The 20162-nt window shown below is 28.2% G+C and overlaps 2 protein-coding genes across 2 annotated transcripts; both read left to right on the forward strand.

Moving 5' to 3' along the window:
- The first annotated feature begins 1736 nt into the window (after positions 1-1736).
- On the forward strand, positions 1737-5673 carry LOC110662879 (uncharacterized). Its single transcript, XM_021822026.2, has 2 exons — positions 1737-3294; positions 4073-5673. The coding sequence occupies exons 1-2, from the start codon at positions 2587-2589 to the stop codon at positions 5399-5401; spliced, it is 2037 nt and encodes a 678-aa protein (XP_021677718.2). The 5' UTR covers positions 1737-2586; the 3' UTR covers positions 5402-5673.
- A 9675-nt stretch (positions 5674-15348) lies between these two features.
- Positions 15349-19716, forward strand: LOC110662877 (lysine histidine transporter 1). Its single transcript, XM_021822023.2, has 8 exons — positions 15349-15502; positions 17484-17641; positions 17729-18112; positions 18211-18604; positions 18689-18794; positions 18888-18979; positions 19089-19157; positions 19255-19716. The coding sequence occupies exons 1-8, from the start codon at positions 15458-15460 to the stop codon at positions 19351-19353; spliced, it is 1347 nt and encodes a 448-aa protein (XP_021677715.2). The 5' UTR covers positions 15349-15457; the 3' UTR covers positions 19354-19716.
- Positions 19717-20162: the final 446 nt, after the last annotated feature.

The raw sequence follows: 20162 nt of genomic DNA on the forward strand, positions 1-20162 counted from the left end.
CATAAAGAGAAAGCTAAAATAACATGGAGGAAAGTCATACCAAAATATTTAAATTGTGAAAACATATTCATATAACCGACTCTAATTATTTTGAGATTAAAATTTAGTTGTTGTTATATATAAAATTACACACAGAAGGGACGTGTAATCCAATACAATATCTTGAAGGGGGGTAGATATGTAATTTGATACTGTAGAAGGGCATGAGGAATAAAAAGACCAATTTTGTGCCCTAGAAGGTGATGATATGGGAATATAGAAGATGAAATATGAAAAATGAAAAAGGTGGAGTAAAGAAAGAATCAATTTAGGGGGTGAAGAATATTAGTGGAGCAATTGAATTGATGAGAATGATGATATGTACTTAAAAGGGTTAAACGCTCACATGGCTTCCTTTCTAAATTAAATTATACATTATAAAAGCTCCATCATTTTCACTACTTCTATTTCTTTCAAGTTGACATAGAACATCTATTCTTCCACGTGCAATGTCTCATAAAATTAAGGTATTATGATAAATATTTAAAAAAAAAATCAACTTTTGCCAAGTAAAAGTATATATTTTTCATTAATATTCAAAAGCTAAATTTACAAAAAAAAAAAAATTATTATGCATGATGTGTTGTTTACTCTCCCAATTATTATCATTATTATTAATATTTTATTTTAATATAAATAAATTATCTCTCATATTAAATTTATCTTTTTGATTGATAAATACATACCATCTACAAATTGAAAGATTAATAATAATAATAAAAAAAAGTCTCTTTTATAGCAATCTAACCATATTTTGATGCTTCTAATTTACTATACATTGTTAATTTATCAGCAATTGATTGTTCACCAACCAGATAAATATTCTTCAACTCAATTTATTTCTATGGAAAAATTAGTTGGATTGCCAATAATAATTAAAATTCATTTATTCATGTGAGAAAATAAATATTTTAGTTCAATTAAAGGTAATCTAATTAATTTCTCTCATAAAAATAGACCATCCAAATCCTAGTCTACAATTGAAACTTTTCATGGACAAATTTTCTATTTTAAAGACTTTAAAATAAAATAATTGTTATTTTTTAACTGTATTTATAAAATAATTTATTTTTATAATATAAAAATAAAAATAAACCCATCGTTTATATTAGAAGATTTAAAATTTAAAACTTTTTGATAAAGTGAACAATTTCAAGTTCATAATCACCTATTATAATTAATTATTATAAATTATAATTATATATTCATATCATTAAAATTAAAATTTTTAATTTTTAATTTTTTTCTTTTTAATTATTGGCAAATTAAATTGTAATTAAACAGTTAAAAGATGACATTAACAAACTGAAAAGAAATCCTTCATTCCTAAAGGCAATCTGGTTTGGCTTAGCTTTTATCATTACTCCAACATCATTGTCCACTGTAATAACATGGGTAAATTACTATAAGCTCCTTATAGTTTATTAAAATTAATTATTTAATTTTTTTTAATTTAATTATAATATCATGCATTTTTATACAAATTTTTTAGTCCTTTGGTAAAAAAAAATTAATCATTTATTTTATTTTAAAATATTTAACTTTTTTAATTTCTATAATTTTAATTATTTAATTCTTATGATTAATTTTTTATAAAATATATAAACGTTTAATTAAATTCTAAAATAATAAAAACTAAATAATTAATGGTAATTTACCGTCCGCAATTGGATTAGTTTGCCACCGCCTCCATAATCACTTCACTCCGAAGCCCAAAGAAAAAGCTGTAAAGAGCCCTCTTTCTCTTTCTCTCTCAAAAATCCCATTTATTGCCATCATTATTTGTTCATCCTCTTACAGTACTCTTTCACATGTTAAAAAGGATCTCATCTTGTTGTAATTAATCCACTTGTAGGTCTAAATCCCTTTTCTTTTCCCCTGTGAAAAGTCCAAAATTCTCTTAAAAACCAATATTATCTTTGTTTTGTTGTCTTCTGATGCTAAATATTTTTCTAATCTACCCTGAAGTGCATGTTACCATTTCTGGGTTCTCTTTGTGTGGCCAATGATTTCTGTTTCCTTTCTAGTACCATCTAGTTGATATTGTAGAGTTCTTTTATATTTAAAATTTTATTTCCCATCTTCATTTCTTTGTCAGTGTTGTAATTGTTTTTGCTGTAGGTGGTTCAGCTGCCTGAGTTAATGATATTAAAGAGTTCTCTTTTCTTGGGTAGGCCTTAAATCTGCTTTTCTTTATTTTTCCATGTTGCTACTCTCTTCCTTTTCCGATTGTAACTCTCACTGAACTTGTTAATAGATAAAATTGCTTGATACTTGTTCTAGTTTTGTTCAAAGGTTCTGGTATGTTTTATTCATTTCAGTAGGTTCTTTCTCATTGTTCTTTATTGGGGTTGGAATTTATCCTTCTTGTGTACGTTTCCAGTTCGCTTATTGCGTCTTCAGTCTTTTAGTTTGAAGTATTCTTTCTTCTATTGTCATTTTGAATCGGTATTGAATTTTGTCCTCGAAGGGCTTTGAACAACGTCCCTGAAACTTGTTCTTTTTATTATACATATTCCACTGTTTATCTTGTTCTTCACTGTGATAATGCCTCCCACTTATTTCCCTCTTCGATGGGAGAGTACTGGAGACCAATGGTGGTATGCTTCTCCCATTGATTGGGCGGCTGCTAATGGCCACTATGACTTGGTCAGGGAGCTCCTTCGCATTGACAACAATCACCTTATCAAACTCACCTCTCTCAGGCGAATTCGACGACTTGAGACTGTTTGGGATGATGAGGAACAGTTTGATGATGTTGCCAAATGCCGTTCTCAAGTTGCTAAAAAACTTTTTCATGAGTTTGAATCTAAGAAAGGAAAAAATTCTCTCATCCAAGCTGGCTATGGTGGATGGCTTATGTACACTGCTGCTTCAGCTGGTGACTTGAGTTTTGTTCAGGAACTTCTTGAAAGGAACCCTCTACTTGTTTTTGGTCAAGGAGAATACGGTGTTACTGATATACTCTATGCTGCTGCCAGAAGTAAGAATTGTGAGGTTTTCAGGATTGTTTATGATTTTGCTGTTTCCCCAAGGTTTTTGACAGCAAAAGGTGGAGAGTTTGAGGAGCACATAGGGGATATTCCTTCTTTATACAAGTGGGAGATGATCAATAGGGCTGTTCATGCTGCTGCAAGAGGTGGGAATTCAACCATTTTATCGGAGCTCCTTACTAATTGCACTGATGTCTTGGCTTATAGAGATAAGGAAGGTTCAACTATTTTACATGCTGCTGCTGCCAGAGGCCAGGTTGAGGTGAGGCTCCAACTAATATGTTAATGTTTCACTTTCTTATCTGTGGACAAGTTGCTTCTTTTGATGTTTTGTCAATTTATTTCTTTTTATCATCTTACATGGTTAATAGCAACTTGATTGTGTTGTTTTTTCCTGCTCTTAAGTGATAGCAGAGGCACTGGACGAGACAAAACTTAGAATTGCTGTTTTCACTGAATTTATAGTTATTTGAAGTTTGTAGTTTTTTTTCTTTTGCTCAAAGTTTTCTTAACTCCAAAGTGAGAATGAAAAGGTGGAAGCAGGTTTAGATCATACCCATTCTAGAAGTACAAATAGTCTTTCTGTCGAGTGTTGTTGTCTAAGCACTTAGATTCTTGTCTCCGTTGTGTTATAAATAATTCAACTAGTTAATAATGTGTTGAACTACAAGGAAGTGTATGATCCATGGTTTCTGGAAAAGACTGAAACTCTTGGTGTCTCAAGATGAGGCGCCATATATCCATTCTGATGAATCTCAGAACACCATGATTCATTGGTGCAACTCAGCATATGCATTGGTGTTTCAAGGAAACTATTGAATCCTTGCAATTAATACATATACTTTCCAACTATGCCTCCATGGACTTACGAATAACATTCAAAATGATAGATCCATCAAATTAAGATCATATTCTGAAAATAATGTGTTATAGATAAGGTCATGATGCATTCAACTAGATGATTACCTTTATTTATCTCAAATCTCAATTAACAGTAATTTGATCTTTTAAGCTTATGAGCTCTGTTATTCTTTATGCAGGTAGTTAAAGATCTTATAGCCTCCTTTGATATTATCAATTCCACAGACCATTTAGGGAACACAGCATTGCATATTGCTGCTTACAGGGGTCAATTATCTGTGGTTGAAGCTTTGATTGTTGCATCTCCCTCGTTGATCTCTTCAACAAACAATGCTGGAGAAACCTTTCTTCATGTGGCTGTGTCTGGATTCCAAACTCCTGCCTTTAAAAGATTGGATCGGCAGATTGAGCTTATGAAGCAGTTGATATGTGGGAAATTTTTCAATGTGGAAGACATCATCAATGCCAAAAGTAATGATGGAAGGACTGCACTCCACACAGCCATCACTGGGAATGTTCACTCTGATCTTGTGCAGCTCCTGATGTCTGCTCAGTCAATAAATGTGAATGTCCGTGATGCGGATGGGATGACCCCTCTTGACCTCCTTAAGCAACGGCCAGATTATGTGTCATCAGATATTCTGATTAGGAAATTGATTTCAGCAGGTGGGATATTTGGTTGTCAGGATTATTCTGCAAGAAGAGCCATTGCCTCCCGCTTGAAGATGCAAGGTAATGGAGTCAGCCCTGGAACATCATTCAGAATCTCCGATGCAGAAATCTTCTTGTATACAGGTATTGAGATTGCATCTGACAGCAGTGCTGATCCAGCTAGTGAAGAAAGGAGTTCATATTCAACTGAACATCTAGACTCAACCAATGAGAACCAGAGCTCAACAATTAATAGGAAGTTAGGCTCTGTGAATAATGCAGCACAACAGTTGAAAAGAGTTCTCCATTGGCCCCGTCTGAAAGAGAAAAAACCTGAAAGATTCAGGAAATCATTGGATCAAGTTTCTGTGGAATCATGCAAGAAATGCAATGGTTCAGAAGGAACTCCAACCCCACTTCGACAGAGATTCATGAAGCCCTCGTCTCCTTCTAACCACAAGAGGACACTTTCTGTTAGGAGTAATCAATCAAGTCCAACAGCCAAGAAGAAATTTGCTTCGGGCATAATGCATGGTGTTATGCAGGCTATGCCACAATTAACTCTTCCACGTCGATCACGTTCGAGTTCATTTTCAAAATCATCCATATCTTCCCCTGGTTGGTTGGATAAACAAAAAGGAGTGTTTCTTGACAGTGATGTTGCCGGCCCATCATCTTCCAATCAATCATTTGATGATGGAACACCAAATGTGATTGGGAAAGAAGGACCCACCATGAATAAGAAGTTGAGGAGCCAATACTTCTGTTTCGGTGCATCTGGCCTTTCTGCTAAAATCCCAGTTACCAGGCCACGACAAAGCCATAGTTCAAATCCTTCTGTTCTTTCAGTGGCTTGATGAAAACCAAAAAAGCTATGCTCTTGCAGTGATTCAGGAGTCATAGAAAGAAAGGAGCCCAAATCTGAAAGCCCAGAAGGAAGCAAGCAGTAAACTAGAAGAAGATTAACAAACTCCCTAGCTGTTTCCTTCGTGTTGCATGTCTTTTCCTTTGTAGAAGGTTGTCTTGTTGAATATGAGAAGGCCATGTAATCGTACTTAAAACTTTCTCTGAAAGTACATCCTGTGCTTTATGTTGCTTAAAGTAGTGGAGAAGTGTGGTATTCTGAGCAGTTAAGCACTTATTTTCTTCTTCCATTTGTTTTTTTCATTCGACTAGGAAAATAGAAGTGATTGGCACCTTGGCAGTCGAGTTTGCAAGAAAGAGGAAAGTATGCTTCAGTTAGGAGTAGAAGAAGACTGCTGATAAGTGTCTGAAGTCGAAATGTTTTATGTGAAACCAGGGAACCATAATCTAAATTGCTTGCTTAGTTAAAAGCTGGGAAATGCTCTTTTTCTGAAATTGCAAGGAAGAACCATAAAGACCTTGGCTAAGTGATGGTGAAGACTGCAATAAATTAATAAAAATAATTATGTTAGCTTGATAAAATATATAAAATGCATCAAAATATATAAAATACATCAAACTGAGATAAGGATATCTCGCTCTTTATAAGAAATTTAGAATAGGCAAAGTTTAGTGTGAGGAATAAATTTTCCTTAAACCTGAAAAATCTGCCAAAAACGGTTTCTATTCTCTGACTTTGTGTTTTATTACATTGACATTGACCCTATATATTTCCACTTGCATAAATAAATTGAAAGGAGCTAGTTTTAGATTTGTTTAGCTATTTTATGGTAAAGTTTATTTCATTTGCAAATGAATTTAATAATAGAATTTATTTATAAATAAATTTTTTTATTTAATATATTTTATGTCAAATATGAAATTTATTTTAAATCAATTGAATTTTATATTTGAAATAAATAAAATAATATATAATAAGAGGATAATTTTATCACTTTTAAAATATATATGATTTTAAGTTTAAAATTCATTTACGAATTCTATCAATCTTAATGAAATTTGGTTTAATTATAATAAATTTCATAGAATTGATTACTAAAAATTTCAAATAATTTTTTCTTCAAATCAAATACTAAGGTAATATTTGGTATAAATGAATTTCATAAAATTTTGTAAAATTCATTTATAATCTAAAATTTTAGTATTTGGTTTAAATAAAATTCATTTAGAATTCATGATAATCAATTCCATGAAATTTATTATAACTAAACCAAATTCCATCAAAATTGATAAAATTTATAAATAAATTTTAAATTTAAAATCATATATATTTCAAGTGACAAAATTATTATCTTATTATATATTATTTTATTTTATTTTATTTATTTCAAACACAAAATTCATTTCATTTGAAATGAATTTCATATTTAATATAAAATATGCCAAATAAAAAAATTTATTTGTAAATGAATTCTATCATGGAATTCATTTGTAAATGAAATGAATTTTACTATAGAATTGAGCTAAACAAGATCTAAAATTTTAAATTTATAAATGAATTTCACAAAATTCTATAAAACCCATTTATACCAAATACTACCTTAATGACTTTTCTCTCTCTCTCTCATAAACTCATTTAAATTTTCCTTGTAAATATGAAAGTGAGACTGTGACGGAATAAATCTATTAATTCTTTGATTCCAGTTAGCCAAAGAGATCTTGAACTTAAAAATAGATTATAAAAGCTAAAAAAAGAGTATCTTGAGCAATTTCGATAATCCAACATGAGCTACATGAGTTTCCAGTGATTTACTGAATAAATTGATAAGTCGAGCATTTCTAGCTCACTAAGCAAAATCAATGATTATTTGATAATGACAGGTAAAAAATAAAGTTCTATTAAATAGCATTTTCACGTGGTAAAATCTCTAAAAAAATATATGGTTATATTTATAATGAATATATTTTAATTATTAATTATAATAAATTTATGTGAATTTTATTATAATTAATATTTATAATAAAATTATTATGCAATGTATTATTATATGTAATTAAAAATTATTCGGACATGAGAAAATTGTAAATCATCAATTAAGTTGATCATTGATGTCATGTTAGATTTTCACGGACGTCGGCATAAAATTGGTGATCCGCACATGAAAGCAAGTAGGTTTCACGGGTACAGCTAGCCGCAGGACTAAAAAGTGGGGCAGCAGGCAGCTGATTTGATTGAGACCAGAACAGCCACAAAACTAGGCCTCCATTGTTGAACACATCAATTTTTAAGATGTATAACAAATAAACAAAAAGATTTTCAGATTTTTTTTATTAATAAAACTATATATAAAATAAAAATAATGAGAAGAAATTGAATTCCCATTGTTTGAAAGCTTAACATATTACCAATTTGTGATTGGCTAACACAACAAATTAAAATTTCAAAAAAGGTCAAGTGAAGCAATCTATGGCATATAGCATTGACTATAAATTCCAAGTCTTTGTGCTGCTTCGGCAGAATTTTCCAAGCAAATGCATTCCAATGGTAGCTCGTTCTTTTTTCCTGTGATTATACGTTTTCTGGTGGCGGGAGCAACAATGGGTGGGTGGCCAAAAGCCCACTTGAAGGCCAACAAATAAACATGCCAAGATTCAATCATACACCCATTCCCATGGGTCTCACACTCAGAGAACTTTAGAAGAAAGTTGAGATGGGAGGAATTTTTATTTGGTAATTTATTATTTAATTTTTGTATTTTGATCGATATTAAAATTTGATTTTTATTTTTTAAAAATTAAATGATTTAGTCTATTATTTATACTTTTATTTAAATTACTATTAGTTTAAGTGAAAAAATAAATATATATTTTATTTAATTAGTAAAAATTTATTATTTAGTCTTTAAATTTTGACTGATATTATAATTTAATCTCTATATTTTAAAATTTGAATGATTTAATCCATATATTTGGGAATTATTGAAATCATTCAAATATGTTTTTTTTCTTATTAACTTTGTTCTTAATAAAAAATTTTCTTGAATTATTTTTATAAAAACATAAAGAATTAATTTATTTGATAATAATTAATTTTAATTGAAATGAAACATAAACGAGTGATAAAATCATTTAATTTCTATAATAGGGACCAAATTATAATATTAGTCAAACTCTAAGGGTCAAATAATAAATTTTCTTAATTAAACCCTTAATTAAATAAATGATATATTTATCTTTATACTTAAATTAATGACAATATTAGACGAAATGACCTCTAATTTTGATGAAAACATAATTGAGGGACTAAATTATTCAATTTTTAAAATATAAAAATCAAGCTATTATAATTCAAGTACCAAATAATAATTTTTTATTTTATTTTATTAATAGCCCTGATAAGTATGTGAGAAACTATTCAAATAAAGGAATTAAACCCTGATATTATATTAAAAATTCAAAACCAACCTTAAAATTTAAATGCTGATAATAAAAAGGTTAATAAGTTATTAAGAGGTTTCATAGTTTCTAACAAATGATGTGTGATAAGAGATAAAGAAGATTTCTTCTATTATTAAAAAAAAAAAGAAAATGTTAATGTTTTATTTGATTCAATCAATGGCTAAGATCATCAATGGATGATTAACAATCAAATATTAAAATATTAAAAATTAAAAATTTTAATTTTCGGTGACACAATTAAAATTTTATGTCATTAGCAATGTATTTTTAATTTTAAATAAAATATTAAAATTAATAATCAACCACTATAACACTAAATCTCATCCCGTGGACTTACTATATTCGTTGACCGTCGTGTTATAATATAGTTATCCGTTATTATACCATAGTTATCCGTTAATTAGTCAACCACTGGACCGTTCACAATAAATTTTAAAGAAAATTATTATTTAATTCCACTGCGCGGTCGATAGAGGATAAGGGAATGGAGTCATCACCTTACCCTGTGACGGCATGGGTGACTTGAGATATCCCATTTTGTGATGCACGTTGCAGGTTATGGAGATTTTTATTACATGAGATTGCAGGACTCAAGAGGCTTTCATTTTTAGATTAAGAGACGGTAGGTGAAATTAAGTCGAGATAATGTGTAATATATTTTATTTTTTAAAATATAAAAATTAAATATTTTATATTTTAAAAAAATAAAAATAAAGTTATTAATAATTATAAAATTAAAAAAAAATTAAATAATAATTTATTTTAAGCACCATTTATTTTATAAAAAATAATTTATATATAAAAAAATATTTTTTATGAAAATTTGAAAATAATTATATGTGTTTATTTTATATATGTATAAATGTGTTGGTATTTTAATAAAATTATTAAAATTAAAAAAAATGACATAATTATGCATTATTATTATTATTATTATTATTATTATTATTATTATTATTTAAAGAATCAAATTTGTACAGCTAGAAAAGCAATTGGTCCAAGTTGCTGTAATCTAGGAAGTTGAGTGACAAACAAAGTATCTTCTCTTAATTAATTATTTTGAGCAAAGTCCAGATTGGCGAGAAGTTGCAATATTGTATTTTTATAATAAGATACAAATTAAAGTCATCCGCCAAATTAAAAATCAATAATAACGGTTCTCATTGACATGTGTTTCGTGTTTTCTCATCATATCAACATTAAACACGAAACCACTTTGCTGTTAATTTCTTTTTTAGTTTTTTAAAATTTTAAACGCCCATGCAATGATGTGATGCTTAGAATTCACTGCTCTCCACGTACATCATACACAAATGATATTAAATATTTATTTTAAGGTTAAATGATTAAAAAATATATAATTTTTTTGATAAAATTTTCATTTTTATTTAAAAATTTTAATTTTATTAATTTAATTCTTAAATTGATAAAATTGTCATTTAATTAAATTAAATATTATTTTGATTAATTTCTCTTTCATATAATTAGATTTCTTTTGGTTATGTTACTTTTATTTCATTTTTTTTTGGTTTTAAGTCATAAATTTAAATAAAATATGAGAAATATGTGAATTACAAGTATAAATATAGAGAGAAATTTTGAAAGTTAAAATAAAAATAAAAGATATATTGTTTAATTTTTAAATATTTTTTATCAATAAAAAATTTGCTAAAATTAATGAACAAAGTAATAAAAAGGATTTGGTAAAATTGATGATAAACAAAAATAAAATAAATTATTGTTTTTATCGAATCTATCGTTAAAATTAAAAACAATATGAAAATTATTTAGGATTAAATTGCAAAGATTCAGTTTTTTTTTATCATTTAATCTTATTTAAATATTTAACTTATTATATTATATAAAAAGTTCAATTCTTAAATTATTAGTCTGATAATATATTTTTTCTTCAAACATAGTTATGAATAAAAAATATAATTATTTATAAATAACTAATAATAACAAGATTAAAAAAATATAAATCATAATTCTTTCTAAAATTTTTTATTAAATTGAAATTTGAAACACTTTAATTATGAATAAGAGAATAATGGACGTCATGGAATCATTTTGGAAAAAAAAATCAATTATTAAATTATTAGTCTAATAATATATTTTTTTTCCTTCAACCCTAATTATGAATAAAAATATAATCATTTATGAATAAATAATAATATAACAATATTAAAAAATATAGATCATAATTCTTTTTAAAAATTTTTTTATTGTAATTAATATGATTAAAATATTATTATTTTATATGCAGTTATTTGATGTAATATGTATCTTAATAATAAAAAATATAAAATCTTCTTTTCGGTTGTTTAGGATTGTTAATTAATTTTAAAAATTTATATTAACTATAGCTAATTATTTAAATTTAATTCAAATTGAATAAAGATTAATACTTAATTACTTAATAAAAGATTAATTATTAATATGTGTACTAAAATAATAATAATAATAATAATAATAATATTATTATTATTATTATTATTATTAATTTCTATTTTAAAAATGGAAAATTATTTATTTTTATAAATAAATTTCAAAATACATTTTAAAAAAAATGCATAAAGAGAAAAAAAATATTTTTTATTATATGAAGCAAAATTTATTAGTATTTGTGTAAATTTAATCAATTAGCTGTAATTAAAATAAACCATTTAAAATTAAGATATAATTGCAAAAAAATTTTGAATTTTTTTATTATTAGCGTCTTCAGTCACATATAAAAAATAATATTTTTACATAATTAATCGTCGCCTCAACATTTTTAATTTTTAATTTTAACCATGCATTATAATTATAAAAAACTTTTAAAATTAGGCTAAATTATAAAAAAAAAAGAAAGAAAGAGATTGAATATACTTATAAAAGTGATGAAGATTTAAATTTTTTGGATAATGAGGTCAAAAAAAAAAAAAAAAAATATATATATATATATATATATATATATATATATATATATATATATATAATAATTTTATTTAGGTAAAATTTCCCTCTCAAGCAGTGATCTCTTTCAATCAAACATGGTTTGTTTGTTGAATGGAAAACAAAGAATAGATGTGGACAAAATTATTTTAAAAGCGTTGAGTTGAAGACTGTACAGAGGAAAAAGAAAAGGAACCTAATTTCTATGGGCTGTTTGTTCGGATAGAAATTTCGAAACATTTTCCGGCGGTCAATGCTCCACATGATCAGAATTATAAAATTCTTTCCACTTGGAATGATTTGCCAAGTAACCATGGAGTCTTTTTATTTAATAATTTATTATATTTAAATTACCCATCAAAGTATAATTAATCTACAATTGTCCGATGTACTTAAGAGAAGTATATAATTAATCTACGTCTTAATTGGTGTCAATTTAGCTGAACTGTCTTCGTGTTCATAGCGACAAAATTTGAAGTGTCATACAGTCTAAGATGAGATTTTTAAGGAGCAATTCATGCAGGTCAAATAGTAGAAAATTTCCCACTATTTTCTATCTTTTTGTCCCTTTATTTTTATTTTAAAAAATAAATTAAAATAAAAAAATTTATGTATTTGAAGTTTTTTTAAAATGATTGAAATAATTAATAAGTGAAATAAATATATCTATTTTACATATTTTGCTCTTATTTATAAATAAATAAATAAAACTTTAAGGTTTTGTTAGAAAATATATTAACTGTTTAATAACTATTAGCTATTTTAATAGTTGTTAGATATTAGTAGTTAGTGGTTAACTATTTATATAATGATTGAATTTATAATAAAAGTGTTCGGTAAAAATAATTATTATATTAATTATTAAATATAAAAATAATGATATTATCTTATTCACTCTAGTTAAAATATTTTCTCAAACTCTAAAAATTAGAATCATTAACTTTTTATAAATCACTCTTTCAACTTTTAAAAGTTATTATAAGCTACTGAATAATATAATAAAATATTAAATATCACCTTAAAAATTATTGCTAAACATGACCTAACTAAAAATTCTTTCAGTATTTAATAGAAAATTTCATTAAATGAAATTAATTCTTGTAAAATTATTTATTTTTTTGCATGAATTATTTCTTTTAAAATGATTTATTTTTTATTAAAAAAATGAATTTTAATAATCATAAACTTTTCAAATATAAAAATTAATTAAAAAGATTTTAAATTAATTAAATTCTTTTATTTATGGACTTTCCAAATATCTCCATAGTGATTTGTGATTATGTTTTCTTTTTGATAATTATAATTAATGATACCTTCAGGTGAGTTTTAACACATTAGAATTAATTTTGATCTTAAATAATTCAAAAGAAGAATGATATTTCAGATGATTTTAATGCATTAAAAATAAATTCTTTCTCAAATAATTTTAAAATATATATTTTTAATTACTTTAATAAATTTAAAATTTATAATTAATTTTAAAATAATTATTAACAGAATTAAATATTAATTAACAAATGATTATTAACTCTCGTGCCAATGAACAAAGGGTTGTCTTGTTGGCATATCATTGTGTGTAACAGCATTAATCAATTCATTCGTCAAGCCTTTGCCCAACGAATGTGACGAATTAGTAATTTATTTCAGAATTATTTATCACATCAATTTCAAGGAATTTCAGTGCACTTGCATAAATTCAAGCATTAATTAGATAGATATTTAACATATGAAAGAAGACAAGCACCTCTAAACCCTAATTATCGCACAACTTAGCCTGTTTTCCATTCTAAAAAAAAAAATTACATCCATTTCAAAATAATATAAATATTTTATTGGATGAAGAAATAAAGTTAAAATAATTTTTATATAAAGTTAAAATAATTTTAATATAAAAATTAATTATAATATTACTTAAAAAAGAAAAACTAAACTGATAAAAAAATAAATAATAATGCAACATAAATTGTAAAGAGTTTTAAGAACTTTCGTTCTTTCTTTTAGTAAGAAAAAAAAAATCTTGGAGATAATTAGAGTTACAATTGTGGGTAGGCTGTTGTCCACCATTTGAAATGGGCATACAATCATCACAAAGCAAGAACATTTATGCATATGCCAATTAAATGAGAGCAATATGGTGAGTAATTTTGATGATTGTTTTGCTGATATAAGTTGCAAATTTTGATTGTAATTTAATTTAATTTAATTTATGTGGGATAAATTTATAAAAAAAATATTATATAGTTTCGCATTTTGATACATAAGAGACTATGGTTTGATTTTGGTCACTAGCAAATATATTCCGATTGTTAGTTATCATTAAATAGTATTAACGTGGTGAATATGTAGCGCGGTGAATATGTAGCGCGAATATGGTAGCACGTGTTCACCACATAAATACTATATAGGTATCATTTAAACATTATATCTATCATGTGTAGACACATCAACGTGACATTACAAAATTTACTATTCAAAATGATTTAATCTAAATCTTGCAAGATAAGCCCTCATGAGATAACACTAAGAATTGCAGTCCCATGACTTTGCCAAATGTAGTCTTATAGATATTTAATTGAGTCTTGGACATCATATGTAATGTATCTTTCATCTATAGAACTAGGCATTGAGGCCAAAACTGTGTATTATTTTGTGTTTAAATGGGGAAAATATATATGCACCAAACCAAAGTGGTTTGAACAGAAAAGGTCAATTGTTAGCTATCTTCTAATTATAATTGAATTGAATTTATATTTTTAATAAACATAAATTAAATATCTCAAGTGTTCACAAATTTAATATTCTTTAGCATATTCAAAACAACAACCTAAACATGAGTTCCACTACTACAAGAAAACACTATAGTTAAACATATTAATTTTAAATTTTAAAAAAAAAATAAAAATAAATAAATAGCATCTAAGAAGAATAATTTCCAACACAGAGAATAATAATACATGTTTTCATAATTATTCACACTATTATATACTTATGGTGAGAAGTATTTTTAATCAATTTACACATATTAAAATTAAATTTCTTTGTAAATGATTTTATAAAAAATTATTTTCTTATTAATTTAATACATTCAAAATTTTTAAATAATTTTACATTATATTTTTAGGTCAAAATTTGTTTGATTATTTATTACAGAGATAATTATACAATATACTAAAAGCATTAATTTTTAATGCTCTTTTAGACACAATTTTTTAATTTTTTCATATTTTTAAAGATTAAAATTCATAATTTTATGTAAAAAAAAATATGTGTTTCAACATAATACGATAATTCCTCTAAGGTGTGAAACCTATAATGCATTCATACTCTATAAAAAAAGATCTCAGAATTGAAGCCAATACTAGGAAAAGTACAGTGTTTAATTAGATTGAGAGCCAGCTAGTGGGTTTTGGGTTTCTTGGAATTTTCTCAAGAAATAAGGAGAGCTCGTGTTTTTTGTTGCTTTAAAAAAAAAAAATAACTATTTTCGTTCCTACGAAGAACTTTCAAAAGTCAAACAAAAAACAGGTCTCTCTCTCTTGTTTATAAATAGAGAATGTCCAGTGGCTAGTAAGTTCATATTTGCATACACTTATTAATTACCAATCTCTCTTCTTGTCCTTGGTTTATCTGTGAATTCTTGGCTTTGTAGAGACATGGGTACTCAAGCTCCTGCTGAACAAGACTATACCCATAAGCCTGTGAGTCTCTCACTTTCTCTTTCTATTTCTTTTTGTCTTTTAATTGTGTAATAATGCGTCACTATTTAGTTTTGCAAGAGCTCAAAAGCAAAATAATAAAAAAAAATTTAAATAATATCAAGTAATGCGACTTCTCCAATTTTTTTTTTGGAGATTTTGTCTTTAAGCTTAACTTTTTCCACAACTAGTTGATTGATTCCTTTAGGAATATGCCTACCAATTATATTCTGCAATTTCATTTTGTCTTCATAAAAATGTAAAATTTCTCTCTTCCTTTGTTTGATTGTTTCTTCACAACAATAACATGAACAGTCAGGGAACCAAAAATCCAAGCTTCTTTGCCTTTGGTTTAGCAATTACAGGACTCTCATTCTGATCAGTTGAATCCCAACAAAAAAAAAAAAAAAGAACCCAAGCATTGTTATTTATCTGCAATTTTCTTGTAACCATTGGATAAGAATTCTTCACGTAAATCTGTGGCCAGAAATTGGGTATTTTTATTTGAAAGTTTGATGTAAAATGTAAGCGTCATTTGTCTTAAATATGTTTACCAAATATTATTATCTATCATTTTTGTTTCTCCTCAATGTAAATTTTTCCTCTTCTTCTTCCTCTACATATTCTGCATCGAAATTATGAGTTTTTGAGATAATTTGAGGAAATTATTTGTAATTTGGCTGTCTGTATGATATTTCTGCAATAGTCATTGTCAAAAATCATCATTAATTGAATAAGAAAAATTATAAATTATTTTTAAAATAATTTCACATATTCTGGTAATAAAATTTTGTTATTTTCTTTTTTATTGTAATATTTCAAAATTATTTCTTAAAAAGTTAGAGTTTCATCTTAAAGTGAGTTTCCAAACGTGAAAAATCCCCTTTCTTTTTCTGGGAAAGCAAGCTTTCAGAACCCAACTTTGCCAGTTTTTCTGCACTGATTGCGGTACCACTTTCCTTCTTTTTTAATGCCATATCCAATCTTGCAGGTGATTTGGTCAGAAATTTCTAAAATTTTTTTATTTTAATTATTGCTTGCAACTCTGGTTGTCAAAAATTATGGAAGCATGTGCATTAAATAGTGTCGAGAATAACTAGTATGACTTTGTCAAATCTATCACACACGTTATTCCAACTCATACACATCTATTAGAGATATAGGAAGCACTTAGGGAGAATCTTTCTTAATGAGTCATATGTAAGAACGCTTGACACCACATGTAACCCAAAATTTTAATATACTCATGGATTTAACACTATATCCAAGCCCATAAAGAAAGATTCTCTCAAGGCACTTTGGATTTCCAGATCTTTAACATGTGATATAAGAGCAGATGGTTCGGTAAGGACGAGTATGGAAACGGTGGTTAGTGATTCCCGTGGTGCTTTGACAATGAAAGAGTCAGGAGACTCCTGATAAGCCCAATGGAGCAGGAAGACACTCTTCTGGAGAAGGAAGACACTCTTCTGGAGAAGAGCAAACCGATGGAGTGGAGACTCTTGGTGATAGTTTTGGCGTGGCTCTTAGAAGTGCATGCTTGAGTGGGTTTAGTGGAATAATTGAGACCCTTGATGACATCATAATACTTGAGTTAAGAAAAAAAAAAAAGGCTTCCATTTGAGGGAGGTCCAGTAAGTCCAATGTAAAAGAAATTCACACTTGAGGGAGAGATTGTTGGGAATATGCAATATGGAATTTCTACATAAAAAAATATGAGATGAGTGAGAGAAATATAAATGAGAATGACCTATAAACCAGTTACCATCTTAAGTTTTTGCATCTTTTTTCTGATGTGCACATTTATTCTTTTCTTTTTCTTCCCTTCACAAGTGCCTGCAAGAAATTAAAGAAAGTGATCTTGACTGGTCTGTAGTGATGACTATTAATGCAATAGATTTCATTGCTAGGTTATAGTATTTGAATTTGGGGTATATTTTGGATATTAAAATTTGATGACTAAATATGCTTTAATGAATCACAGACTGATGAACAACTAGCAAAACAGAAGGCAATAGATGAATGGCTTCCAATCACTTCTTCAAGGAATGCAAAATGGTGGTATTCAGCTTTTCACAATGTCACTGCCATGGTTGGAGCTGGTGTCCTCAGTCTTCCTTATGCCATGTCAGAGCTTGGATGGTAGGTTCAAGCTTGTATCTTTACGTAAGAGACTAAATTAAAATGTTTGTTCAGTTTAGCAAGTAATCTATCTGTTTGTAATTTCAGGGGTCCTGGTGTTGTTATCCTCGTCCTATCATGGGTGATTACGCTATACACTTTATGGCAAATGGTGGAAATGCATGAAATGGTGCCTGGAAAAAGATTTGATAGATATCATGAACTTGGTCAATATGCCTTTGGTGAAAAGCTTGGTCTTTACATTGTTGTTCCTCAGCAACTAATTGTTGAAGTTGGTGTGTGTATCGTCTACATGGTTACTGGAGGCAAATCACTGAAGAAGTTCCATGATCTTGTATGCAAAAACTGCAAATCGATCAAACAAACCTACTTCATAATGATCTTTGCCTCGGTTCACTTTGTACTCTCCCACCTTCCCAACTTCAACTCCATCTCTGGTGTCTCTCTGGCAGCTGCAGTCATGTCCTTGAGGTATTACTTAATGCCTTTGCATACTCTTAATGAGTTAAAGTCTCATTTACTAACAACCAAGTATTGACTTAGTTTTGGGTCACATGGTTTCCGTGCAGTTACTCAACCATTGCTTGGACAGCTTCTGTCCATAAGGGTGTTCAGCCTGACGTGCAATATGGTTATGCTGCTAAGAGCACTGCAGGGACAGTCTTCAACTTCTTCAGCGCATTGGGAGATGTGGCTTTTGCATATGCTGGACACAATGTGGTATTGGAGATTCAAGCAACAATCCCATCCACGCCTGAGAAGCCATCCAAAGTGCCTATGTGGAGAGGAGTGGTCGTTGCCTACATAGTTGTCGCCTTGTGCTACTTCCCTGTTGCTCTAATTGGCTATTGGATGTATGGTAATGGAGTCGAAGACAATATCCTCCTCTCGTTGAATAAGCCTACATGGCTCATTGCAATGGCTAACATGTTTGTTGTGATTCATGTCATTGGAAGCTACCAGGTGAATCCAACTTTATTTTATTTTCATTCTAATCTCATATTGATCTAAGTTGCAGGTTATTGATCTTTCTTTGTTATAATGCAGATTTATGCAATGCCAGTGTTTGACATGGTAGAAACTCTATTGGTAAAGAAATTGCATTTCAAGCCCAGCTTTATTCTTCGCTTTTTTGTACGCAACCTTTATGTGGGTAAGTAAACACTTGACTTCACCAAGCCATTCTTATGTTCATCCAGTGGAGTTTTTGAGCTTGGATTTACATAATCTTTGCTATTATTTGCAGGACTTACAATGTTTGTTGGCATCACCTTCCCTTTCTTTGGTGGTCTCCTTTCCTTTTTTGGTGGATTTGCTTTTGCCCCAACTACATACTTCGTAAGTCATAATCTATCTCAATTGCATTGATTATAATTACCAGAGGCTCTGTGATAATTTACTTCAAGATTTCAAGCCAATGATTGAGTCTCATTTTTTCATTCTTCAGCTCCCCTGCATAATGTGGCTGGCCATCTACAAACCAAGAAAGTTTGGCTTATCTTGGTGGACTAACTGGGTAAATTGATTTAATCTTAATCTTTTTTTCACCCTTCTGATGAACAACTTGCTTTAAATCTAAGTTCACTTCTGATATTTTATTCATTCAACTGCAGATCTGCATTGTATTAGGTGTTCTGTTAATGATTTTATCTCCCATTGGAGGATTGAGGCAAATAATACTTCAAGCTAAGACTTATTCGTTCTACTCTTAATCATCTTCCCCAATCAATATGAAGAGGATTTACAGAAGGCAAATTCTCGACTAAACAAAAAACAAACAGTGATGATGATGAACAACGCTGAAATAGGTGTTGTGCAGCAATTATCAGAAAGTTTTCAGAGCATTTTCATGCTTCTTGCTGGAGAAAACAGCAACTATGGTCATAGAAATATCAAAATGCAGTTTCCTATAGGCCCTTCAAATTTTTTTTTTTACCAGTTGTGATACATGTATTTTGCTCTTTCTTTCTATGGTTGCTTTGGCCAGTGAAATGGATTTGTCAATTTCTCTTCTTTTTATATTGAAATGAATACAAGTGTAACATGTTTTCTCATAAATATACATATATTTAATATTCGACTGCTTCATGGCTTGCTGTAGCTTTGCCAAAGATTCCACCAATGCAATGTTTTTGGCAATTGGCACTGATGTGAGATTTTTTTTTTAAATAATTAGATTAAATGATGCATATTGAAATGATTGCTACCTTGACAATCTCAAAGCCTGCATCCATTTTACTGAAAGTTTCCATTAAATTCAAAAAATTCTATGAAATTCATTAGTAATCCAAATTTTGAATGTTGGTCGATGAAATTTCATTTGCAATTCTTATTAGTCAATTTTATGAAATTTTTCATAACTAACCCAATTTTCATCAAAATTGACAGATTTTGAAAATGAATTCCAAACTAAAAAAATATTCTAAATATCTTCACTTAATTGTGATTAGCACGATGTCAAAATCCAAATGACGTAAGGTAAATTGAGCAATGCAGCTAGGCCCAGGCTAGTTTTATTTAA

This window comes from Hevea brasiliensis, chromosome 18 (genome assembly GCF_030052815.1).
Source record: "Hevea brasiliensis isolate MT/VB/25A 57/8 chromosome 18, ASM3005281v1, whole genome shotgun sequence".
NCBI classification, from domain to species: domain Eukaryota; kingdom Viridiplantae; phylum Streptophyta; class Magnoliopsida; order Malpighiales; family Euphorbiaceae; genus Hevea; species Hevea brasiliensis.